General features: G+C 41.3%; 1 protein-coding gene across 1 annotated transcript; it reads left to right on the forward strand.

The window, feature by feature from the left end:
• Nucleotides 1-214: 214 nt before the first annotated feature.
• On the forward strand, nt 215-25,465 carry STARD7 (StAR related lipid transfer domain containing 7). The gene is made up of 8 exons (XM_045979017.1): nt 215-2,167; nt 12,156-12,364; nt 12,711-12,760; nt 14,278-14,388; nt 14,469-14,551; nt 15,008-15,107; nt 21,917-22,001; nt 22,504-25,465. The coding sequence occupies exons 1-8, from the start codon at nt 1,848-1,850 to the stop codon at nt 22,686-22,688; spliced, it is 1,143 nt and encodes a 380-aa protein (XP_045834973.1). The 5' UTR covers nt 215-1,847; the 3' UTR covers nt 22,689-25,465.
• The last annotated feature ends 793 nt before the right edge of the window (nt 25,466-26,258 follow it).

Here is a 26,258-nt window from a genome sequence, read left to right on the forward strand (position 1 = left end):
CTCCCAGTAAAGCTTATTTTTTTCTTTTTGGAGCAACACTTTTTTTTTTTTAAAGATTTTGTTTATTTATTTGACAGAGATCACAAGTAGGCAGAGAGGCAGGCGGGGGTGGGGGGGTGGGGGGGGAGCAGCTCCCCACCGAGCAGAGAGCCTGATGTAGGGCTCCATCCCAGGACCCTGAGATCATGACCTGAGCCAAAGGCAGAGGCTTAACCCAGTGAGCCACCCAGGCGCCACGAGAAACACTTTTAATTAAGAACATTTACAACTGCTCAAATAGCTACAGTTTAAGAGCAAAATTTCTAAATGCATTGTCTTGGAATGAGCACAACAACTTTTGCATCAAGATGTCCTTTTACAATATTTTTTTCTTGTCTCTAAGGTACTTAATGTACGTGTAAAAAATTTAAGGAAACAGTTTAGTGTAAGGTTTTCCTACTGGACATCCAACAGTTTCATTTTAATGAGACTGGGTACAGAATAATTAATGTCTTTCGAGGTAGTTTAGCCAGGGTGCTTCATGGGTGGTGCGAAGTAGGTTTCAGGAAACCTGTTTACATTTTCAGGCTGGCACCTTTTTGAGTCAAAGGCAGTGGAACAGCTACTACTCGAACTGGGGCATCCGCCCTAATAACTCCATTCTGCTGCCCTTGACCAAGACGCTTCCTCATTTCCATCCAGCCTGTGACAGCCACCTGCCCACCTGCGTAGGTAGCTCTGTGGGAAGTGTCCTGGGCTCTAAGGATGCCACAACAGCCCGCTCTAGCGACGTGGGGTGCGCGGAGAGAAGTTGAGCGCTAAAACTCCGATCCTCGGAGGCCTTCTCAATACCCTGGTTATTAAGGGCGCTTGTGGGAGAGCCCCCTAAGAGATCGGAGGCTTTGACAGCAGCTCCTTCTAGGACTCAGCAGGGTCTCCATTCACCAAAGGCGTCTACACTGTTCCGCCCCCCGCCCTCCCCAACCTGCAGAGTCCCAGCACCCCGAAGAGGAAATGCCGAGACCCCATCCCACCCTACACTCAGATTACTGAAAGAGGCGACTCTCCCGCGTCTCAGACCAATTGAGCACCGCCCAAGAACCTAACTTGCACTAGGTTGCGCCCGTACGCAGAGTGGGTCTGGCGGCCGGAATATGGCGGCGGCGGCGGCGGCGGCGGCAGGGTCTGCGGGTCAAACTCTGGGGCGCCCTTGACTAGCTCTCTGGTGCGCCACCTACCTTGCTAGCCCGGGGCCCGGCACGCCGCACTGAGGGGCGGGAAGAAGCGATGACGAGTCCTTGGCAGCGCCAATCAGCACCGAGGAGTTCGGGCCGCGCCCAATCAGGACTCGGGCGGCCGCGAGGTGGGTAGGTTGTGGGCGAGCAGTGCATGTGGCGGACACGGAACGCCCGGGACCTCACCTGCTGCCTTGACTGAGCCGCCCACCTTGCTGCTTTCCAGGAGCTCTACTCCCCGAGCCCTGGCGCGGGCTTGAGGACGCCAAGGAGGCAGGGGCCAAAGGGGCTGCCTGGCCGTCGGCCCGTACGGTTCCGGGCCCGAGCTTACGAACGCCTCTTGCCGCGGTGGCGGGGCCACCCCCGCGGCTGTGCCATGACCGACTCTCTCCGCAAAAGGGACTCTTCCTCAGCGGTTGCTGCAGAGAGAGATGAAAAGCCTGTTAGATCGTGAGAAAAGTTCGGGGTCGGTCAGTTAGGGGCACTCGGCCTCAGGCCGCCGCGCCTTCCCGGGCCCGTTCCTTTTGCCCTGTGAGGGAGGCCTAGTTCGTCTCCGGGCGCGCGGCGGGCGCAGCGGCGGGGGGGGGGGGGGGTGTTGGGTAAGGGGGTCTGGGCGGGGCGCGCGCAGGCGGAATGTTCCTGCGGAGGCCGCCGGCCCTGGCCGCCTGGCTGGCGGGCGCGGCGGCGGCGGGGCGCGCGGGGGCGCGGGGCGGAGGCCTGCTCGCCCTGCTGGCCAATCAGTGCCGCTTCGTGACGGGCCTGCGTGTGCGGCGCGCGCAGCAGATCGCGCAGCTGTACGGCCGCCTCTACTCGGAGAGCTCGCGCCGCGTCCTCTTCGGTCGCCTCTGGCGCCGGCTGCGAGGCCGCCCTGGCCATGCCTCTGCCGTGATGGCGGCGCTGGCTGGCGTGTTCGTGTGGGATGAGGAGAGGATCCAGGAGGAGGAGTTGCAGAGGTGAGCTCTGCGGCGAGGTGGTTTCTGTTCGCTGGGGTGGGGACGGGTCAGGTTGGGAGGTTGGCACGGCGGACCCCGGGGCCTGCCTTTTGGCTCAGTGTCTCCCGTTTACCCGCAGGTGCTGGAAGTGGCGATGCAGTAACTTGATCCTGTTTTAGCAAGACACGTTTTTTGTTGCCTCTTCGTGTTAATTTCACGTGTTGGGTTAGAAATAACGAAGTATAGGTTAGCGTAGGAGGGAAGACTTTGAATAGGGAGCGTGACACCGAAGAAATAACCTTGTAAAAACTAAATTAGATGTTGAAGGCATGTAACCCATCGTTCACGTATCTTTAACTCATCCAGAAAGGCGTAAACTCAAAACAGGTTTTAAATTTGACCTAAGGGTATGGTGATGCAATTACAAAATAGCTTCATTCCTAGTGGAATTTCGTGAGAAATGCCCGGAGAGCTTTTGTGTTATCGTGACTCTTTCGGCTTGGAGGGATTTTTGTCTTCCTCAGATAAACCAGGAGCCCAGTATTTTAACCTGCAAAAATTAGGCCAGATTTTTGCTGCTTTAGCGAGGACTTAGGAAATACTGTTTCATTAGGCTCTGAAATCACGCTGTCATCATCATCAAAACTTCTGTGAAAAAATGCAGTACCGCTGATTGAATTTGTTAATCTGTGGTTTTTAAATTTGAGCCCTTAGAGTTTTCAGGTAATCTCGTGATTTAGCTCTGATTTGATCTAGCTCTTATTTACGGTGTCTTTGCATTTCCTTTTAACCCATACTCCTAAACTGCTCTTCCTTCCCCCTAAATTTGTTTCCTAATAAAATTTTATTTACAAAAATAAGTGGTTGGTCCTGGGCTGTGGTTTTCTGATTCTTTTATTAGTAGATCTTATTAGTTTATATAGATTAGTAGATCAAAAATTTAATCATTACCAAATGTCCACCTTGAGGGTATAAATGCAATTTAAAGTTATAACAATTTTAAGGTAATAAAGCATGATAGGTAGTTTGTCTAATTTCTGTTAGCATTTTGCAGCTTGTCCATTGGTCTAATGAAACAGGCTCAGGTGTGAGAATATGGGAGGAAAACTTTCAAATTAAGAAATTATCAGTTAACTGTTTGAATTTCATTCTGTTTTTGATGATGAAATATCCATGTTTCACAGTAGTCAGGTTTGGGAGGAAAATTCCCTGTTGGATCTATTTAGGGGAGAGGAGAAAGACCATAAAAGGGCTACCTGCTGAAAAGGGAGGGAAGATGTTTTGAGGTGGGAATTGAATAGTGTTGGGGGTCCATGTGGTAGATGACATTCTTTGATTTAGCTTACTTCGTCTGTTTTTATGGACAGTATATCCTGGAGCCTCTGTTAGTAGGTCTGCCGTTAGCAGGAGGAGGTGGAGAAGAAAACAAGATAAAGAACAAATAATGGTAAAACATTTGAGTCAGTAGTACTATCCACGGTGGTAGAAAGAGACCAGTTGATGACTAGGCCCAATATTCAGTTTCCCTTTCTTCCCTCTTTGGGCTATTTCGGAAACCTAGGGGCAGTTCAAACATTTTTTATTCTAATCCAACTTCTGAAGAGGTATAGCTCTCTGTTAACCCACTTGGGAATATCATAAACTCAGATTAAGGTTAGTCAGAACACTTAAGGTGTCTTTTTCATCTTCCAGAGTTGTTATTTAACAGAGGCTTTCGTTTATGGTTTGTTTTCCAGTTCAGGCCTGAATTCAGTCAATACTTAAAATTTGATGATATCTGGGGCGCCTAGGTGGCTCAGTGGGTTAAGCCTTTGCCTTTGGCTCGGGTCATGATCTCAGTGTTCTGGGATCCAGCCCCACATCGGGCTCTGCTCAGCGGGGAGCCTGCTTCCTCCCCCTACTCTCTCTCTCTCTGCCTGCCTCTCTGCCTACATGTGATCTCTCTCTGTCAAGTGAATAAATAAAATCTTTTAAAAATTAAAAAAAAAATTCAAAAAATATTTTGATGGTGTCCATTTTGAGGATTTAAAAAAAACGTTTGTTACCTTGCTAGGGCGACAAATCCTCTGTTCAACTATATCTTGATTATAAAGTGTTTCTATAGGTTTCTCATGTTTCTAACATTTTGTCTCTTATTGAATAACACTTTTGGATTCAAATTAACTTTCTTTGCTTAAGTATTCAGTTTGCTTTAAAGGAGCTACTGCTGTGGTTGTCATAGCTAGTTTAGAAAATTTCAGATTTTGCTCTAGTGAAAGGATTTTGGGTGGCTTCCATAATAGAGCACGGTTGAATGTGCCTTGGGACAAGTGCATTTTTTTTTTTCGTTGTATAATGGAAGAAGAGCATGATTGTACCATGGCCACTAAATCACAGCATTTGGTTCTTCTGTGCTGTTTCTGTACCTTCTTGTCCTAGTACTTTCTTTGAATGTGTGCTTTAACGTGGTATATGTTTTCTTTTACGTTATTTGAGTACTATTCAGAATGAAAAGGAACAACTTTGCTTTCAATTCTCCTGTGTTAAAGAACATCTTAACAAATAGAATCTCATTTATATAGCAACAGCAAGAAATCTGAGAAAAGAACTAATTTGTACAAAGTGACTTTGACTGACTGATGGGGACCAGGTGTAGAAATCCGGTCTTTTAATGCTTGGTCTGTGATTCTTACCCAATTGGTTTCACTTAAGTCCAAACAGAATAACTTTCAGTCAGTATTTTTGGTACAGAATCACTCGTTCTGTGAGCCCAGGGCAGATTTTGTGGAAAAGATATAGTAGTAATTTTTTATTGCTTTGAAACATTAAAAAAATAATTATAGAAGGGGTGCCTGGGTTGTTCAGTCGGTTAAGCATCTCCCTTTGGCTCTGGTCATGATCCTAGGGTCCTGGGATTGAGTCCTGCATCGGGGGGCTCCTTGCTCAGTGGGGAATCATCGTCTTCCTCTGCCTGCTATTCCCCCTGCTTGTGCATGCTCGCCCATGTTCTCTCTCTCTGACAAATAAATAAAATCTTTTTAAAAAAACTTACGGGAACAAAAAGAGGAAGGAAGTTAAGAAATACGAAAGGCTCGGGGAAAATGTTCCATTAACCCCTCCTCTTTTTTTTTTTTTTTTAATATATTTTTTTATTTGACAGAGAGAAATCACAACCAGCAGAGAGGCAGGCAGAGAGAGAGGAGGAAGCAGGCTCCCCATGGAGCAGAGAGCCGGATGTGGGGCTCGATCCCAGGACCCTGAGATCATGACCTGAGCCGAAGGCATAGGTTTTAACCCAATGAACCACCCAGGCGCCCCTAACCCCTCCTCTTTTTAAAAAAAGTTACAGTCCATTGCTCCAGAAATTTGAGTAAATAAGTGCCAGTAAAATTTCGTAAAGAAAATTCTTTCCCATTTTTGTCTCTCAGGGCATTTTAGAACAATTTTAACTTTCAGTATATTATTAACTAGATAAACGATCAGCAAAAAATCCTTTTTCTTTTTTGCCACTGTCAAAGATTATTTACTGACATACCCTTCTTAGAGCATCAGAACTGCACAAAATCTGACTTGAATTTTTTGACATTGTCTTCATTATTTTACCATTAACCATTTGGCCCAGAATTTCAGTGAACTAGCTGATGTCTTGTATTTCTTGTGTCTCATGACAGGTATATTTGAAAGTCTCTAACTTTGACAGTACTTTGGAATTTAAGGAGGGGATTATGTGAAATGAGGCAGTTGTCTTGCTGGAATTACTAATTACAGGGATGGTTTCATTTGAATCATTTTGGACCTTTATATCAAACTCTGTATACTGATGGCAGGACCTCCTACATGAGCCAAGACTTGCTATACTTATTACTCTGTTTTAATAGTTTTGTGCCTTCAGCTTCCGTACCTCTCAGTCCAGCCTTTCTCACATATTGAAATGTAGGTTTGGAGTAAGGGAAGTACTGGGTGTCTGGTCTTGATCCTCTTACTAATCTGCTGTTTCTATTTTGGGAATAATCTCTTTTGTCCTTTCTTATTTTTTAAGTCTCAGATAATAAGGTTTGGGTACCCACCCTGTCCAGATAAGGATTTAGCACTGCAGGCTAAAGAGATGTATGGTGAGAGGTTTTCCTTCCTCCACATAGATGATAGCGAGTCACTTTGGGTACCTGTGTGCTAATGAGGTCCATTCTGTCAGTATTTAGAAGCTAAGACCCTTCAGAGATTGTTGAATCAGAGACAGGAATCATTTGCATTTTATGATGCAGTCTTGCACCAGCATTTAGATTGTGTTATTTCAAGAATGAATGTCGTGGCCTTCACAAGACATTTTTCTCCCCCTCTGGGGATTTAGTCTCATAATTTTAATCAAGGGCACCTAGTGACTTTTAATTATATAGGAGAGGTTGATTAAGTAATGGGTCTGAAGCTCTGTACCACTTTAGAAGGCCATTAAAAATATTGCATATAGTCATATAGTTTAATTTTCTTAAAATCTTATTACTATGTAATTTTATGAGCCTCCGATATACTTTTTTAATAAGGCATTTCTGCCCTTCTTCATTATGTGATAAGAATAACATGCGAGGGTGATGCTTAATTTTTATTGAAGAATGCTTTACTAGTCCTGAAAAGTTTCATAATCGGTGCCATGTGATGCCTGAATTGTTCTCTAAGCAAGTCTAGCTGTGGTTTTGCTTTTGCTTTCTCCTGAAAGATGCTGTTGTGTATTTTAAAGTTCCTTCCCTATTTCTGTGTTTGCAATGAATCCTGTTTTTTGGTGTTTTTAATTCAAATTAAAACTTTTAAAAAATGGTTATACTTTTTTATACAGAACATCAGTATAAATTGTACTGGCTAGGGTTTTTAGTTGGAAATGAAGCTGTTACTGGTTGACTTAAGCCGAAAGGCATTACTCAAAGGGATTAATTAAAGGTGTTAGGTCACTCAGGGCATTGACAAGAAGGCCAGAATACCGATTGGCCAGGAGAACAACCAGGACCTGCCCTAGGGATAATCTCCTTAGGGCAGTGTTGTTGGTTTTATTTTCCCTCGATTGGTTGCACTGCTGGACACTCAGCTCCTTCAAGATCGCGGAGAATAATCTGCAAAAGATCCTGTGTTTTTCCTCAAGATTCATATCCTCTACCAGAAGTGTCTAATTAGCCTTACTTAAATTAGGTGTTGTTCTCTAACTGCTAGAGCTTGAGAAGGGACTGTATCCCACCTATTTTGGGATCCTCCCAAATATGAAAAGATACTGGGCAGTCTAAACAACAAAATGTCCCCTGTATAAATATTTTTGTCTAAGTCCAAAGTTTAAAATTTGGAGAAATGAAATTTTAGAGCCAATAGAAACCTTAAAAAAATAATGTCCTAACTTTGTAGGTGGAAAAAGAGAGGGCTTTACAGGTAAAACGACTTAAATAAGATCGATCACACAGCCAGTTGGCAGAGCCAGGACTAGAACACAGATCTTTATAGTCACCATCACTTAGGGTTGCTCTAAACTTTTAATCTCGGGTTAACCAGTATGACTTTGAATTTTTATCTTTTAAAATGTATGAATGTAATCTTTTAATAAGAATTTGAATTATTGGGGCCTACTTTCATTTTTACTCAGTTTATTTAGTAAACACTTGAGTGCCTGATGTTTACCAGGTACTTGCTAGGAACTGGAAGTACGAATATGAAAGAGACTGATTCTGGGACATTAGGGAATTCATAGTTTAGTAAAAGAGGCAGATGCAGAGATGGACTAATTACAATATAATGTGATATGTGTCTGTACAGAATTAAAGTAAATATATATGGTTAACTCTGCCTGGAAGTTAACCTTGAACTTTTGTTTTTTTGAAGGTTGAAGAGGAGTGGACATTTTATTTTTATTTTTTTTATTTTTTATTTTTAAAGATTTTATTTATTTGATAGACAGAGATTGTAACTAGTCAGAGAGGCAGGCAGGGAGAGAGAGGAGGAAGCAGGCTCCCCGCTGAGCAGAGAGCCGGATGTGCGGCTCGATCCCAGGACCCTGGGATCATGACCTGAGCCGAAGGCAGAGGCTTTAACCCACTGAGCCACCCAGGCGCCCCGGAGTGGGCATTTTAGACAGTGTATTAGAGTTGGTATCTTCTTCAGTCTTGAATAGCAGAAGTTGTATATGATATAGACAGCCAGCGATCTTTCTTTCTTAACTGCTGTTTTAGAGGTTAAGTGGAAAATACAAGCCATGGGGTTTTTTTGTTGTTGTTGTTGTTTTTATTTTTAAGATAGTATTTATTTGAGAGAGAGGATGAGAGGTGGGCGGAGGAAGAGAGAATTTTAACCAGTCTCCATGTAGATCAGATTAAGATTCCCTCTCCCTCTCCTTTTGCCCACCCACTCATGCTTTCTTTTTAGGGGGGAAAAAAAACTTAAAATGTTTCAGATATAAAAAGACTTTAATGTGAATGTTACAAATGCAGTTATATATATATTTTTAAAGAGCTTAAAAGGAGAGCAAGAGAGCACACATGCAGTGCAGGGGGACCAGAGCAGAGGGGGAGGGAGGGACAGGGAGGAAGAATCCCAAAAAGACTTCTGCTCAGCGCAGAGTCCTACGCAAGTCTCCATCTTAGGATGCTGAGATAAGATTTCAGCCAAACCAAGAGTTTGCGAAACTGACTGAGTCACCCAGGCAGCCCCAAATATAGTTATATTTAAGAAATAAAATACTATAGGTAAAGCCTCCTCTGTACCTTTACCCAGTCGAAATCTCCTCTGTCCCCCAGATTATCTATCTCAGTTTGTTGTATTGCATTTCTATGTCTTTATATGTATTTGTCCCTAAAAGATAATACAACAACACGAAGAATCTGGTATTACCTAGAATGTTTTAAAGCTTTAGGCAGTTCTGAACAAGATACTGACAAATGGAATCCAGTAATATATGAAAAGGAACAGGAGTAGGATTTATTTCAGGAAAGCAAGGTTAATTCATCATATAAAAATCAGTTTAGAGGTGCCTGGGTGGCTCAGTCGGTTAAGCAGCTACCTGCAGCTCAGGTCATGATCCCAGGGTCCTGGGATCGAGTACCGCATTGGGCTCTCCACTCCGTGGAGGGCTGCTTCTCCCTCCCTCTTCCAGCTGCTCTGCCTACTCGTGCTTTCTATCTCTTTCTGTCAAATAAATAAATAAAATCTTTTTTTTAAAAAATCAGTTTAATACAACACCTTAATAGAATGAAGGACAAAAACCACATAATCATCTCAGTATATGCAGAAAAGCATTTGACAGTTGAACCTCCTTTGATAAAAGAAAACAAAAAGCATTCAAGATGATAAAGGGCCTCTACAAAAAACACAGCTAACAGTTTAATGGTGAAAAACGGAAAGCTTTTCCTCTAAGATCAGGAATAAGACAAAGATGTCTGCTCTCTCCACTTCTGCAACATTGTGCTCCATGTTTTTGCTGAAAACTACAGAAGATCATAAGAAATTTTAAAACACATAAACGGGAAGTTCTGTGTTTATGTATTGGAAGACTTAATATTGTAAAGATAGCAATACTAGTCAAACTGATCTATAAATTCAACACAATCCCTCTCAGAATCTTAGCACACTGTTTTGTGCCAGTTGACAAGCTGATCCTGATACCTACATGGAAATGAAAGAGACCCAGAATGGCAAAATAAGTCTTAAAAAGGAGGACAAAGTTAGAGGACTCACTCTTTCTGATTTGAAAATTTAATACCAACCTGTAGTGGTTCAGATATGCCAATATCATATGATATTGGCATAAGAATAGATATATAAATTGTTGGAATAAAATTCAGAATTTAGAGATACATCCTAAACTTAATGGCCAATTGATTTTCTACAAAAGTGCCAAGAAATTCAGTGGGGAAACAATAGTCTTCAGATGGCACTGGACTACTGGAGGTACTCATGCAAAGATAATGAATTTAGACCCCCCTACCTCACATCATACACAAAAATAAACTCAGAATGGATCAGAGTGTAAACTAATATGAAAACACTTTTTTTCTAATACTAAAATTCTTGGTAGAAAATAACAGATATGACTTTTTATGACTTTGAATTAGGAAGTGATGGCTTCTTAGCTATAACACAGAAACATAAGCAGTCAAAAAAAGTAGATGAATTGGACTTTATCAGAATTAAAGACTTTTATTCATCAAGGGTCACTATTAAAAAACTTATATTCTCGGGGCACCTGGGTGAGTGGGTTAAAGCCTCTGCCTTCGGCTCAGGTCATGGTCCCAGGGTCCTGGGATCAAGCCCCGCATCAAGCTCTTTGCTCAGTAGGGAGCCTGCTTCCCTTCCTCTGTCTGTCTCTCTGCCTGCTTGTGATCTCTGTCTGTCAAATAAATAAATAAAATCTTTAAAAAAAAAAACAAAACAACTTATATTCTCCCACAGAATGGGAGAAAGGATTTATAAATCGTATCTGGTAAGGGACTGTTATTCAGGGTATATAAAAACTCTTATAATTCAACAATAAAAAGACAACCCAACTTAAAAATAGGCAAAGATTTCAGTAGATATTTCTCCAAAGAAGATACACAAATGGCCAGTAAGCACTTGAAAATATGCTCAGCATCATTAGTTACTGGGGAAATACAAATCAAAGACCAAAATGAGATACACTTCTCACACCCACTAGAATTGCTAGAATCAGGAAAATAGTTATTGTCTAATAACAAGTGTTTGCAAGGATGTGAAGCAGTTGGAACCCTGTTATGAGTATAAAATGGTGCAGCTGTTTTAGAAACTAATTTGGCACACCCTTAAAAGGTTAAAAATAGAGTTGCCATGACTCAGCAAATCCACTTTTAGGAATCCGCTCAAGAGAACTGAAAACCAGTGTCTACAGAAAAACTTCTACCCAAACGTTTATAGCATTATTATTCATAATAGCCAGAAAATAGAAACAACCTAAATGCCTATCACCTGATGAACGGATAAACAATTGTGAGATGTCCATTAAATGAAATATTCAGCTTAAAAAAAGAGGGAACAAAGTATACCATTAATCAGCTTTGAAAATATGCTGAGTGAAAAAAGCCAGACACTAGAGACTATATATTGTATGATTCTCTTTATATGAATTGTCCAAAGTAGGCAGGTTCATAGAGACAGAAAATAGATTAGTGGTTGTCAGAGGATATAGGGAGGCAGGACTGGGTAATGACTGCTGATGCGTGTAGATTTTTTGGGGAGATAATGAAAATGTTATGGAATTATAGTGTTGGTGGTCACACAACCTTGTGAGTATACTAAAAAACATTGAATTGTAAAAAATTGTAAAAAACGATTCTTAGGAATGCGAATTATATTTTTAAAAGAAGAGGAAAAATACGTACTTGTTTAAATTTTATAATCAACCCCTGAGGTTGGTCCTGTTATCCTCATTTTACAGATTAAGAATAGAGACTCGGGCGCCTGGGTGGCTCAGTAGGTTAAGCCTCTGCCTTTGGTTCGGGTCATGATCTCAGGGTCCTAGGATCAAGCCCCACATCAGGCTGTCTGCTCGGCAGGGAGCCTGCTTCCCCCTCTCTCTCTGCCTGCCTCTCTGCCTACTTGTGATCTCTCTCTCTGTCAAATGAATAAATAAAATCTTAAAAAAAAAAAAAAGAATAGAGACTAACTAATGTTTTAATTAAAGAATGTTGGACTGGGATTCAAACTCAGGAACTTGAGTTTCACTGCACTTTATACTCTTAAACCCACACCATTTTTTTTTTTTTAAATTTTATTTCTTTATTTGAGAGAGAGAAAGAGCACATGCGCACAAGCAGGGGGAGTGGTGGGGGAGAGGGAGAAGCAGGCTCCACACTGAGCAGGGAGTCTAATGCAGGGCTCTATCCCAGAACCCTGAGATCATGACCTTAGCCTAAGGCAGACACTTAATCAACTGAGCCACCCAGGCACCCCAACCCACACCATTCTTATACAGGTCCTTCTGTAGACATTTCATTTTACAGGATTGATTACAACCACCTGCGCCATTTCTTTTGTTTTTCTCCTTTTGCAGATCCATTGATGAGATGAAACGGTTGGAAGAAATGTCACATATGTTTCAGCGCTCTGGAGTTGAACGCCACCCTCCAGAACCAAAATCACAGAGAGAAGGGAATGAAGATTCAGGGGGCAAAGAGCAACCATGGGAGATGGTGATGGATAAGAAACACTTTAAGCTCTGGCGGCGCCCAATTACAGGCACCCACCTTTACCAGTATAGAGGTGAGCCCAGCTTGGCTGCCTTGTAGGTGTGTTCCATGATTGGCCAGATGTGCAGGACTTCTGTTCTTCATATTCTCTGTTTGTTCTGGTTGTTGCTCAGAAAATTTGCCATGGTTTCCTGTTTTTTGTTTTTCTTCTCCCAGATGACAAGTATCTCCGTGTCTTCATTACTGTACTTTGCTGTAGGTTGTCTTTGTCTTACTTTGCTGCCCCAATATGACATCTAGTTTCTGAATCTGCCTTTAAGATCTGTCAGTACTCTATAATTGAAATGCAGTTAAGCAATAGGAATAAGATGAGTGATGAGGGTGTGGCAGACATCTCTTGTTCTTCCTTGTCATTCTAGTTTTTGGAACCTACACAGATGTAACACCCCGGCAGTTCTTCAATGTTCAGGTGAGTAAATATTTCTTCCCTATTTGGAGCTTCTAATCCTAGAAATCCACTTACCACTGTCCACATGAGTAATTTCTTCAACTCAGGACATGCTTTCAGTACATTCATCTGTCTCTGTACCCTTCATCTCATGTCTGATAGCATCTGGGTAAACACTGGACTTACCATTCTTTCTCTGGTGGAATGAACGCAGTTCTGTCCTCTCACTGGGCTGTTGGGAAGATTCAATAGAAGAATGTATTTGAGTGATTTTAGTGTACTTTATAAGGTTTTATGGTTATTTTTTCCTAAATAATTCAAGGGCAAGTTCCATATATGGCCCTTTATTCCAAAATCCTTCAGTGTGTATTTCCTAAAATTAGACATATTCTCTTAACCATGGTGTCATTATCAAATTAATATATAATTAATTAATTATATAATGTATAATTAATATACAATTAATTATAAATTTAACATGGATGCAGCTCTTATGTTATCTTTTGCTTGTATTGTGGTTTTTATCTATTTCACAGTAATGTCCTTCATAGCATTTTCCTCTTCAGTATAGATCCAGTCAGATTTAGTAATCTGGAACATTTCCATAGTGAAGGTATTTATTTAATAAAGATGAAGACTGCCTCTTCAAAGACTGCTTTCTTTTTTTTTTTAAAGATTTTATTTATTTATTTGACAGAGTGAGATCACAAGTAGATAGAGAGGCAGGCAGAGAGAGAGAGAGAGGGAAGCAGGCTCGCCGCTGAGCAGAGAGCCCGATGCAGGACTTGATCCCAGGACCCTGAGATCATGACCTGAGCCGAAGGCAGCGGCCTAACCCACTGAGCCACCCAGGCGCCCCAAAGACTGCTTTCTTCCTTGGGGGGAAATGTATGAAAAGGAGAGATGGGATCACCCAGAGTTCTATTTAAAAAAATTCTCCTTCTTGGATATTTCACTGTTTTGTCAGGCTTTCGGTAATTAATTGATCAGTGTAACATCCACTAGTAATATGCTAGTGCACATTTCCCCCGCCAAGCACTGAATTTTGCCAGTTTACACTGAATTTTTGTTGGTTTGAATTTGTATGTGTCTTACTTTGAAATTCCCTACCTAGTAGTCATGCTAGAAATTAAAAAATATGTTACTTGCATTCATTTGTATGAGGTGTCTGCTCATACTTTTGGGATTTTTTGTCTGTTTAAAACTTTAAAAAATTGTTTCGCCTTTACACATACTATATTTTCCCTAGGCATAGCTATCACAGTATTTTTTTTTTTTCTTAACATTTTCCTCTCCTTTGCCTTTTTTTTTTTTTTTTTAAATAAGATTAATTTCAGGTAATGCTGTTGGTCTGTAAGAAAGAATTTTAAAAGACTTATCTATAATCAACACAGCCATGTCTTTGACATTTTGTCACTTTTAGGTTCAGTAACTGTTTGAGAATAAGGTCCTTGAGTCAGAGGTCCAAGAATCTGGAGAAGCTTTCTGCAGCTTTGTTTTGGATTTCCTGGGTCTTCATATCTTTTTTCTTTGTGCAGCTGGATACAGAGTATAGAAAAAAGTGGGATGCCCTGGTAATCAAGCTGGAAGTGATTGAGAGGGATGTGGTTAGTGGTTCTGAGGTTCTTCACTGGGTAACCCATTTTCCTGTGAGTATTTTTACCACTGTTTTTAGTTTTGTCACATCCATTTGGGGCAGAACACTAATTCTGCCTATCCTTTTCTTTAGTATCCAATGTACTCGCGGGATTATGTTTATGTTCGACGGTATAGCGTGGATCAGGAAAACAATGTGATGGTGTTGGTGTCACGGTATGTGTGGTTCCCTGTGGCTCCTGCTCAGTTCCTTTAACTGTCCTTCAAATATGTCTGCTGGGAGTTTGCATGTTCTCAGTGCTGTTATGAGTGGTGCTAGGACCCCATCCTTCCCAGCTAGACTATTAGTGGGCTATGACTGGTGACCACAGTTTGGGAAGATTGAAGGGATCTATGTAAGCTTTTCATTAAACTATTTCTTTAGTTCCTTTGTGTTGATAATTAAAAAAGGAACTGTTCTCCTCTTCAACATGAAGCCTCGTGAGCCAGGAATCACCAAGGAAACTCACTTGTTTTTAGAACTTAGTTTGTATTCATTCATTTTAGTGACTCTTCTGTTTTATTTTAAAAATTAGAGCCAGCTTTCTAGATTTTCCTCTTAACTATAGCTCTCATGCTGTTTTCTTGTATGTAGACATTACTGAGAGTTTCCTTAACTTTTCTCCTTACCAGTGCTGTGGAGCACCCTAGTGTTCCAGAATCTCCAGAATTTGTAAGAGTCAGATCGTATGAATCCCAGATGGTTATCCGTCCCCACAAGTCATTTGATGAGGTGAGTTTTATATCATCCAAGAGATGATGTGTAGTGGCTTTGGATTTTTCTCAAGGAATGCATTTTGTCTGAACTGAGAAGGGCAGTGGGTCTCAAACTTGGCATGCATCAGAGTCTGCTGGAGCTTATTAACATACAGTGCTTGGGTATGGCCCAAGAATTCTCATTTTTAAGAAGTTCCCAGGTGAGGCTGATGCTCCTGGTTTGGGAACCACTGCTATAGGGTGACATGCCTGGAAGATTCCCCAGGAAAGAGTACTAAATACCTGCTGACCCCCGTTTGTATGAGGACAGGAGAAGACAATCGTCTGTCATTAGCATTCTTCAGAAGCTGAAGGGAGCACCTTTTCCATCAAAATTTCACCACCATTGGCAGAACACTTAAAACCTTTCTGGACTTCGTTTCCTTATCTGTAAAATGAGAGCGTTAGAGTAATCCTCCCGGCCTTCTTTAAAATTCTGTTGACCTTTCTTTGAGAAGAATATTTTTCTCAGCTTAGGGAGTGTTTTTTTTTTAAAAGCCAAATTTGTGTTGAGTTTACATATTGATTTCACTGGTTGCTGTTTTAGTTGTATTTCACTTTATAAAGGCTTTATTTCCCCCCATTACTTTTATTTTTGAGCTGTATGAACTGTGTGCTTTAGTATGGTTTTGTTTTCAACAAGTTGTTCTATTTATACTCCCTGAAGTGGAACTTCAAATATGACAGAAATGGTGGTTCATTTCAGTCAGTGTGGTGTTAGACTGTTTTTTAACTGGGAGATCTGTGTGTTTACTTGCATGCTATTTTTAGAGCAGTGTTTTTCAAACCTGGGATTGCTACCCATTAGTGGAAGACAAAATTAATTTAGTACATTATGATCAGCTTAAAAAAAATACGTAGAATAGAAATCATCCGAGTGTAACCATATTTCATGAGACTTCAGTTTTATAAGTATGTGTGATTGTGTGTGTAGGAGGCTGAGTGAGGGAACTGGTTTCAGTGCATAAAGGATTATTTACAGTGTGTTACAGTTAAAAATGTTTGAAAGTCCTTGCTTTAGAAGATAGAAAGCCAGAAGCAAGGCTACTGTCCATGTCTTGTCTCCTTTAGGAGGGGGATCCTGGGTCAGGCTGAAGATAGTGTGGGAGGCCGAGTTAGGCCTCACTTTTTCCCTTTATGTTGCTTTTCAAGATTTTTTTTTTTTTTAAGATTATATTTATTTATTTGACAGATCACAAGTAGGCAGAGAGGCAGGCAGAGAGAGAGGCAGAGAGAGAGGAGGAAGCAGGCTCCCCGCGGAGCAGAGAGCCCGATGCGGGGCTCGATCCCAGGACCCTGAGACCATGACCCGAGCCGAAGGCAGCGGCTTAATCCACTGAGCCACCCGGGTGCCCCTTATGTTGCTTTTGAAATTTGGACCTTGTCTGTTTATTTCCAATTTGAGAAAAACTGAATTGAGTTCCAGCATTGCTGCCTTTAGAAACTGTAACCATGGAGCAGCTAAGGCATCATTTAGCACCTAGCAGAGTGTCTTGCATCTAAGTAGGGACCCAGTAAACTATTTCTTTTAGCTAATTTGGGGTAACAGTAAGAGTTATTTATATAGTTTTTTTTTAGTATATTTGTCACAAGCTCTTAAGAAATAGGTAAGATTCAAGCTAGTTCTTGTGAAAAGGCAAACTGGAGAAAACAGGAAGTGCAGAGGGCATGATATACCAAAGATGAAGACAGGAATGAGCCATGGATATGATATGCTGAGAGACTCACCACTTAGAAGGGAAGGTTGAGATTAGGGAGGAGTGATAAATTACACTGACCATGTACAGAGAGTACTTGGAAATCAGGCAGCTGCATTTGGACTGCGGGATGGAAAGTAGATCCTTGAGCCAAGGTATGGTGTTCATTTGTTTTACCTTTTTTTTCTTTTTTTTAATTTTTAAGATTTTATTTATTTGTTTGACAGAGCTCAAGTAGGCGAGCTGCAGGCAGAGAAAGGTAGAAGCAGGCTCCCTGCTGGGAGCTGGATGGAGGCTTGATCCCAGGACCCTGGGGTCATGACCTGAGCCAAAGACAGATGCTTAACAGCTATGCCACCTAGGTGCCCCTGTTTTACTTTTTATTAGGGAAAATTTGAAATGTATATGAAAGATAAAGAAGTAGAATAGTATAATGAACCTTCTGTATACATCCCAAGCTCCAACAGGGATCAGCTCCTGGCCATTCTTGTTTTATCTGTATCCTTTCTTGTCTCTTTGCTGCTGTCCTGATGATTTTGAAGCAGTTTCTAGCTTTGCTATAAAAGAAACCACAGAAGAATTCTTCTATAGATACTTAAGTATTTATCTTGAAAAGAGAAGAGATTTTTTAAAACATAACCTCAGTGTCCTAATAATCCCTAATATCAAATAGTCTAGTTAGTGTTTGAATTTTCCTGATTGGCCATGAATTTTTTTGGGAGTTCATTTATTTGAACCAGGACTCAAGTATGATTGAGACACTGAAAATTTGTTCATAATATCTCTTGAGTCTTTTGAAGTCAGTCAGTTTACCCTCTCCCCCCACCCCCAATTGTATTTGTTGAAGAAGCAGGGTTCTTTGTTCTGGATCTTGATGATTGTGTCCTGGTAGTATCCATAGTGTCATCTAACATAACTCCTGTGTCTCCTGCCTGTCTTTGCTGGGTATTGGTAGTTACTATTCAAACCTGAGGCTTAAATAAATTCCGATTGGTTGGTTGTTTTGGGTAAGACCATTTTATTAGAAGGCAAGTGACATTTGATTGTCTCTTTGTGAATTTAGAAATGACTGATTATTGCTGAGATCCATTATTTTATTAGTGGTATAACAAAATGCTGATTCTGTAATTTCTTTATTTCCACTTATTAAAATACATCAGGGAAAAAATTTCTCACTGTTTCTTTTCCTTTAGTTTACATAGGAAAGGGAAGTAAGACAAGGTTGATTTGTTTCCTTTATTTATCAGTTTCAAAATAATGAATTGGTTCTTTCAACCAAGGATCCTCCCAAGGTTAAATTTTGGTTTTATTTTAAAGAAATACCATTAGTCTTTGCTATAGAAGAACCAATAGAAGACTTAAATAGATATTTCAGTTATCTATTTTATTTGTAATTTTTTTTTTGATTTTTTGACATGTTTTTTTAACATGTTTGGTTAGTTTTAATCCATTACAGTTATTTATTTATTTATTTTAAAGATTTATTTATTTGACAGACAGAGATCACAAGTAGACAGAGAGGCAGGCAGAGAGAGGAAGGGAAGCAGGCACCCGCTGAGCAGAGAGGCCGATGCGGGTCTTGATCCCAGGACCCTGGAATCATGACCTGAGCCGAAGGTAGAGGCTTTAACCCACTGAGCCACCCAGGCGCCCCATATTACAGTTACTCTTATCAAGACTCAGATTGTCCCAGTTTGGGCCATTAAGAGCCTCGAGTAACTGGCTTAAGTTCTTTTGAGTTGACCACAGGGGTTCTCGTTTTCTGGTGTTATAAGATATCCCAGGTTCATCTTGTAAAGTTTTAGTTGTAAACCTGGAAATTAGCATTTCTTTTAGGGAGCCCTGGTTCCTTTTAAGATGTCATTTAAATTAAACCAGATTTGGTGAAGCATGTGACTCCTGATCTTCAGATTGTAAGTTTAAGTGCCTTGTTGGGTATAGAGATTACTTAAAAATAAAATCTTCAGGGGCACCTGGATGGCTCAGTCAGTTAAGTATCCAACTCTTTTTTTTTTTTTTTTAAAGATTTTATTTATTTATTTGACAGAGAGAGAGAGAGATCACAAGTAGGCAGAGCAGCAGGCTGAGGGAGAGGGGGGAAGCAGGCTCCCTGCTGAGCAGAGAGCCTGATGCGGGGCTCGATCCCAGGACCCTGAGAACTTGACCTGAACTGAAGGCAGAGGCTTTAACCCACTGAGCCACCCAGGCGCCCCTAAGCATCCGACTCTTGATTTTGGCTTAGGTCATGAGATTTAGCCTGGCATCAGGCTCCCTGCTTAGCAGGAAGTCTGTCTACTTGAGATTCTCTCTCTTTCTGTCTCAAATAAATCTTAAGAAATAAAATTAAAATTAAAAAAAAATAAATACCAGAACTTGGCTTCTAGGAATACTCATAGCTATTGGCTTGTTTATTGTCTTTAGACCTTTTCAGAGCTACAACTAAGTAATAAATGCTGCTTATTTGTTTTAAAGATAAATCTTAAGGTGCATGCTAATATTTTTAATTCGTATTTCAGACTGGAGAGGTTTTATTTATTTATTAAGATTTTATTCATTTGACAGAGAAAGTGAGAGAGGGAACACAGGCAGGGGGAGTGGGAGAGGGAGAAGCAGGCCTCCCAGGGAGCCCAATGCGTGGCTCAAACCCAGGACCCTGGGATCATGACCTGAGCTGAAGGCAGACTCCTAATGACTGAGCCACCCAGGTGCCCCTGGAGAGCTTTTATTTATATTTTATATCTTACATCAATCATCTTTACCTGTGCTGGAAAATTCAACTCGCAACTCATCACCAAAACGTAACTACTCATTTGCTTTAATCTGAAATACACACACAACAGCCTCAGGATGATACACCAAGATCACTAGTGATGTGGTGATTTAAAATTTGTATTTTTTTATCCTTAGGATGTGTACACAGTGTACAAAATACTGAGTTTTAAAGTTACTTGAAATAGGTGCTCTCTTTTGCTCTTTCCTGCTGACTCAGTTCATAGTTAGGTTCCCTATTTTCTATTTTGCTTTTGGTTTTTAGATATTGCTTTTTAAATTTAATTTTGTTTTATTAAATTATGAAAAAGTTTATGCTCCTGAAGTCAAATGTATAAAATAAAAACTGTTCAGAGTGATTTTGTTTATATACCTGTTCCTTCCTTCATCCAGTGGGTAATCTTGTTTTTGTTTGGTTTCCTTTTTTAAAATATAAACAGTGGTGGATGAGAACCCAGGTCTCTTGACTTCCCAGTCTGTTTTATGGGAAGAATAAAGTCTTTTATATGTATTAACTCATTTAGCCTTAAAGCCAGCCTTTGTGGTGGATACTGTTGTTTCCACTATACAGATTTTACCTCCTTTATCTTTTTTCATAAGATTTTATTTATTCATTTATTTATTTGTCAGAGCACAAGCAGAGGAAGTGGCAGGCAAAGGGAGAAGCCGTCTTCTCTCTGAGCAAGGAGACCAACACAGGACTCAGACCCAGGACCCTGGGATCATGACCTGAGCCAAAGGCAGATGCTTAACCAACTGAGCCACCCAAGCATCCCTCTCCTTTCTCTTTACTTCCATAGTATTCATTCGGTATCTTTTATTAGTTGAAAGCTCGTGAGGGCAGGGACTAGCACATTTTTGTTTGCTCTAAGTACCTAGCACAGTGCCAGACATGACGTAGACATACATATATTTATTTATTTTTAATACATTTTTTAATGAATATATTTGACGGAGAGAGCGAGCACAAGCAGGGGCAGCAGCAGAGGGAGAGGGAGAACCGGGCTCTCTGCTGAGCAGGGGGCCCGATGCAGGGCTAGACCTCAGGACTGTGGGATTATGACCTGAGCCAAAGGCAGGCACTTAAGTGACTGAGCCACCGAGGTGCCCCTGAAGCAGACATTTAAATACATGTTGAGTAAATAAATAAAAGATTACACAGTTCATTGAAGGGGGGGGGGATGGACTTTGAAGTAAAAAGCATAGGAATTTAAAGTGTAGTTCTACCACCTGGAATTGTGGCCAGTCTGCTTTAAAAAGTGCAGACATAAAAGTGGTTATCTCTGACTCCTTTGTTTGGAGCATAATTGGTACAGATCTCTCCTAGGATCAAGACCCCTGGAAATCTTAATCCCCTGTCCTTCACTGTAATAGGCAATGAGAGGGCTGAGCCAAAAAGAGTGGGTGCATAGGCCATGCAGTCAGAATTTTGGGTTTATCTTGGCTTCATTAAGTATGGGCAAAGTTACTTCTTAGTGCTCAGTTTCCTTCTCTGTTAAATGAGGTAACAGCACCTACATTATAGGATTGTTTCAAGTTGGAAGCATTTCACCATTAAGTGCTCTATAAATGTTTGCTGTTATTTAGTCATAGTAGTAGTAGAGTTTATATATACCATTTTGGTAAAGATTAAGACCTTTAACTATTTGAAGATATGTGTTGGAATTTTCAAGACCAACCCACATTTGAAAATTAGCTAGAAGGACTCCTAGGACTCAGCATATAGTTGTACTCATGACTCAGATGTATATAGTCATGTAGTAAGGACACACACCTGCATCATAGGGAAGAGACAGGCAGAGTCTAGGAATCCACAGGTAGGCTTCCTCCTGCTCGCTCTCTTGTGAGAGGTCACACAGAGTACATTCTCCTTCCAGCAACAAAAGTAGAGCAACATGTCTGTGATGTTTCTGCCCAAAGAAGCCTGTGAGAGGGTCAGCACCCAAGATTTTTACTGAAGGCTGGTTACATAGGGATACTTTTCATAGCACATACCAAAATTCCAGATGCACCAGAAAGAAAGCAGGTATACAGCATAAACTGTAGTGTTTGCATAAACAGACAAGACACAGGGGTCACTCTTAGCAGTTAATTGTTGACTGGGAATACTTGGAACCAAGTTCCCAGACACCACCCGAGTGCCAGCCTTATAAGCTGACCTTTCTATGGATAGCAACCTATGCAGTCTTCAGTATTACTCCTTTTTTGCATAGGGTAAAAAATTGACACTGTCTGCTCCAGAATCAGATTGTGATTATTCTGTGGTACTGGATATGGAAGCTATTATGGTGGGTAATTTTTTGCTGTTTTTCTTTTCCAGAATGGCTTTGACTACTTGTTGACATACAGTGACAATCCCCAGACTGTGTTTCCTCGCTACTGTGTTAGTTGGATGGTTTCCAGTGGTGAGTGGGTACTTGTATTCAGGGCCTGGGACCTGGGTTAAGCATTTTGTTTTTCTCTAGCTCTAAGTGGCAAGCAAGAGGATTAGTGCTTGTCTCATGGGAGCACTATTGGGGAAATTAAACATCCTTCCAAGCCCATTCTTGAATATTGCAAAGATATCGAAGCCTCCTGCTAGGCTTTGGAAGGATGAATATTGTGGAAGGATGTTGGAAGGATGAATGTAGTTTCAGAAAGCAACATGTGCCCAGGAGGGAGTTTTGAGAACATTTGCTTAATTCCTTAAATATGGACTGTATACATTAATGCACTTAAATATTTTTTTTCTTTTTAGATACATTTAGATACATTTTAGGAGGCAACTATGACTCAAAGGTTGTTAATCAGGCTGTGATCCCTCTAAGAAGGAATTGGCTCCCTGCCATGAAAGAAATAGGCCATCTTATTTTGACCCTATTGTTGGTTTGTATTTCAGCCTACTCAAATTTCCCTCTCTCCCACCAGGCATGCCAGATTTCCTGGAGAAGCTGCACATGGCCACTCTTAAAGCCAAGAACATGGAGATCAAAGTAAAGGACTATATCTCATCTAAGCCTCTGGAAACCGGTAGTGAAGCCAAAGCTGCCACTCCTTCTTCCGAGCGGAAGAATGAGGGTAGTTGTGGCCCTGCCCGGATTGAGTATGCTTGAAAGGCTTTGGGATAAGAAAGGACAGGCTGCTTCTAGCCCTGTCTCGGTCCCTTATCTGCTACAGAATGGGGACATGTATTAGAAGGCATCTGCTGTAACTGCCAGTGCAAGATAACTCAGTAACTGGTGTCCGATTGCGTTCAGAGCCCTTACTGCTCTTTATCAGAACAGAAGAAGGAGGCATCCATGGGGGCGTTGTCATATTCTCAGGCCAAGCATCTTGCAATTCAGTATTTCACTGAGCTAATCTGAAACAAACCTCTCACCTCAGGCCAGAAGGGGACAACTTCTTTTTGCTTCCTTTGAGTAGTTTCCTCTGCCAACATTCCAGTTCCCACCATCGGTTCTGCAGCACTTGGGATTTCCTTCAGTTCTGAAGGTCCAAATGGAAAGTGCAGTTGGCTGGTTGAGTCTTCAGTGAGGAGGCATTGGGAGTATTCTTGGTAACAGTTCTGGTGTTGAATGGATGTGAACTGTTGTTTGGCAGTGTAAGTGCCTTGTCCTCACCTGCTTATATCTTTAGGGACATCAAGTTTGTACCAAGAAATTTTCTCTCCCAAATACCACCCTATTGACTTGCCCTACCCAAAGCAGTTTCCTTTGCATTGGCCAGTTCTTCTGTATTCATGCACTGTATGTATTTGGATCATCGCCTCCTTCCTTAGCTCATTCACCAAGAACACTGGGAAATGAGTCCTTTCAGATGGTAGCTTTCTGTGTTATCAGTTTTTTTGATAGGGTTAACGGCGATGCTCAAAAACATCATACTTTAGGGTTGTTTTTTTTTTAACCTTTGTGTCAAGTAGGAATTGGGAAGTGGAATAGGATTTCTCCATCATCCCACTGTATAGAAAACACCATTTTGATTCAGGCATTATTTTTACGCTTTAGGTTTGACTGGATGCTGAGGACTTGTCCATCTTGGAAGGCTAAAGGCAGAGGAATGGGGGTTGGGCCACTCCTTTGTAGCTCTCAGAGCTGTAGACAAGCCATGTGAACAAATAGATGTAATCTTTCCCCAGATACTAATATAATGGGGATGTGGTTTACGTGAACCTCTTGTTCCTCTGAAAATTTTTTCTTCCTCTCTTCAGAGTTAAAGTGAAAGCAAACTATGCTGTTTGGGTAAAGTCACAATCAGATGCTATCAGTTTGGCCTCGTTGATTTTGCTTTGGTCACGCTGCAGTCTGACAGGAGAATAGGGATCAAGTTTTCAATACTCCCTCCTCTTTTTCCCCTACAATTTAAGTGGCTGGATTTTTCCCTTTTTTCCCCACTTGCTATCCTTTGATGTTGAAAAGGAGATCTAAACCTCAGACTGACTTAACCCCCTCAACCTTTTTGTTGCCTGTTAAGTTTTGTGCCAAGGAAATGACTATCCCCATCTTTCATGTCTTGCCTTCTCTGAGTGGTTGGCAGAACGGAGAGATACGTGGAGCAGTTCCAGCTTCTTTTTCATTGATCATTTCTCTCTTCTCATCCCCAGGACTTGATAGAAGCCAGGGAAGGTTTCCCTGGGTTACGTCTGAGCTTAGCACCTGTGATTGTTGGGGCATGGATGGGTGTGGGCAAGAATGTGTGAGTGCACAGGTGTTAAAGGAGCTGTGTTGCTCACGTTCTGATTTTTGGCAACTTGACTCTGTACTTGGGGTCGGTCTATACGGTTACTTATGTCATTGTAATGATTTCACTTCTAACTGTGACATTTTTATCAAATGTGTGAATAAATATATAAAGATTGGTACAAAAGAGTGTTTGTCTTTGGACATATGGTGGTGGGAAATCTTGTATATTGGGCTTGTTTCTTCCTGATCGGAAAGTTGAAGACTGTTTCTACTTAGGGTTGACAGGTGGAAGTACCAGGGTGTGGTTTTCCTTGGGTAGGGGCTGACACACAACTGACCACTTTTCCTTGACCACTAGCCCTTCCCAGGTGACCAGTTTGGCAACTGAAAACTATCTATTTCCACTTCCTTGTCTTGATCTGATCTACTAACCCTTAGCCTTTTAAAGAAGGATCAACTTGAGGAAATAGTGTTTGAGCTTTACTGATAGTGAAACTTGGGAGGAAGCAAGGAAAGGAGAGGATTTGAGCAAGCCAGGTCTAGTGTATGAGGCAGACCAGGGCTCTGGCTGGAGAGTGAAGGTTGTGAGCTCAAACCCGACTTGACTTGGTGGGAAGTAGGGACAAACTGGAGTGTCAGTTTGTTGCAAGGCAGTTGATACATTAGACACTTTAGAGCATAACCTGAATTTTGAGTTTATTCTGCCTGTGGGAAACAATAGGTGAACAAAATATACACCTGAACTATTAAAACTCTTCAAATTATTCTAAGATAGTCATTGGAAAGGCATCTGTACTTGTCAATTACTTCTTAGACATTGTAATGCTTATGGGTATACATGTGTCTGTATAACCTTAAATTTGGAAAGTTCGTGCTTCTGGCCTCCGTCCTGCTGCAGAGGCCTGTCCGTGCACGTGGCATCCCTGATGTGGTTCTCTAGGCTCTGTATTAACACTTCCACTGAGAAGTACCTGAGTTCTGAGAGCAACATTTCCGTTGTTGGACAGCTCTTTCAAGAAGTTCTTTATGTGGACACTAAATACATCACTGCAACGTCTACCAGTGGGTCAAGCCCTGTCTTTGGAGCGACACAAGGAAAACGTCTCCATGGGATAGTACTTCACATTCTTGAAGGCAGTGTTCATCTGACCCTAACCTTTTCCCAGGCTTTATGTCACCAGCAGCTTCAAAAGCCCACCCAACTCTATTTTGAAAAATTGAAAGTAATAAAACCTTGTATACTGTTTCCCTGCCATTGCTGGCTGTTAACTTGCTATGGTGTGTGTTTTGTCTTTATATATGCACTTTGCTGTGGATTGAACTGTGTCTCCCTAAAATTCATATGCTGAAGTCGTAATTCATATACTAAGTCCAATGTAATAGTGTTGGAGATGGGGCCTTTGGGAGATGATTAGATTTAGGTGAGGTGGTGAGGGTGGAACCCTCCATGATGGGATTAATCTCCTTATAAGAAATTCCAGAGTTTTGTTTATTCTCCCTCTCCACCATTGTGAGAACACAAGGTAGCTGTTAGCAAGCCAGGGAGAGTGTTCTCACCAGGAACAGAATTGGGCAGCATCTTGATCTTGGCCTTTTAGCATCCCGGACTGTAAGAAATAAAGTTGTGTTGTTTCAGCTACCCAGTCTATGGTATTTTGTTATGGTAGCCTGAGTAGTTTTCATGACCTTTAGAAAATAAGTTGGAAACATAGTATTTCACCCTAAACAGGAGCATGCTTTTTTACAATAATGATGTTCTTTGTAACCATACTAATTAGTAACACATAAATAACATACTATCTGATGTTCTTTTTTTTTTTTTTTTGAAGATTTTGTTTATTTGACAGAGCCACAGTGAGAGAGAGAATACAAGCAGTGGGAGAGGGAGAAGCGGGCTTCCTGCCGAGCAGGGAGCCTGAGGTGGGGCTCCATCCTAGGACCCCAGGTTCATGACCTGAGCCGAAGGCAGGCGCTTAACAACTGAGCCACCCATATTCTTTGTTT

This window comes from Meles meles, chromosome 15 (genome assembly GCF_922984935.1).
Source record: "Meles meles chromosome 15, mMelMel3.1 paternal haplotype, whole genome shotgun sequence".
NCBI classification, from domain to species: Eukaryota; Metazoa; Chordata; class Mammalia; order Carnivora; family Mustelidae; genus Meles; species Meles meles.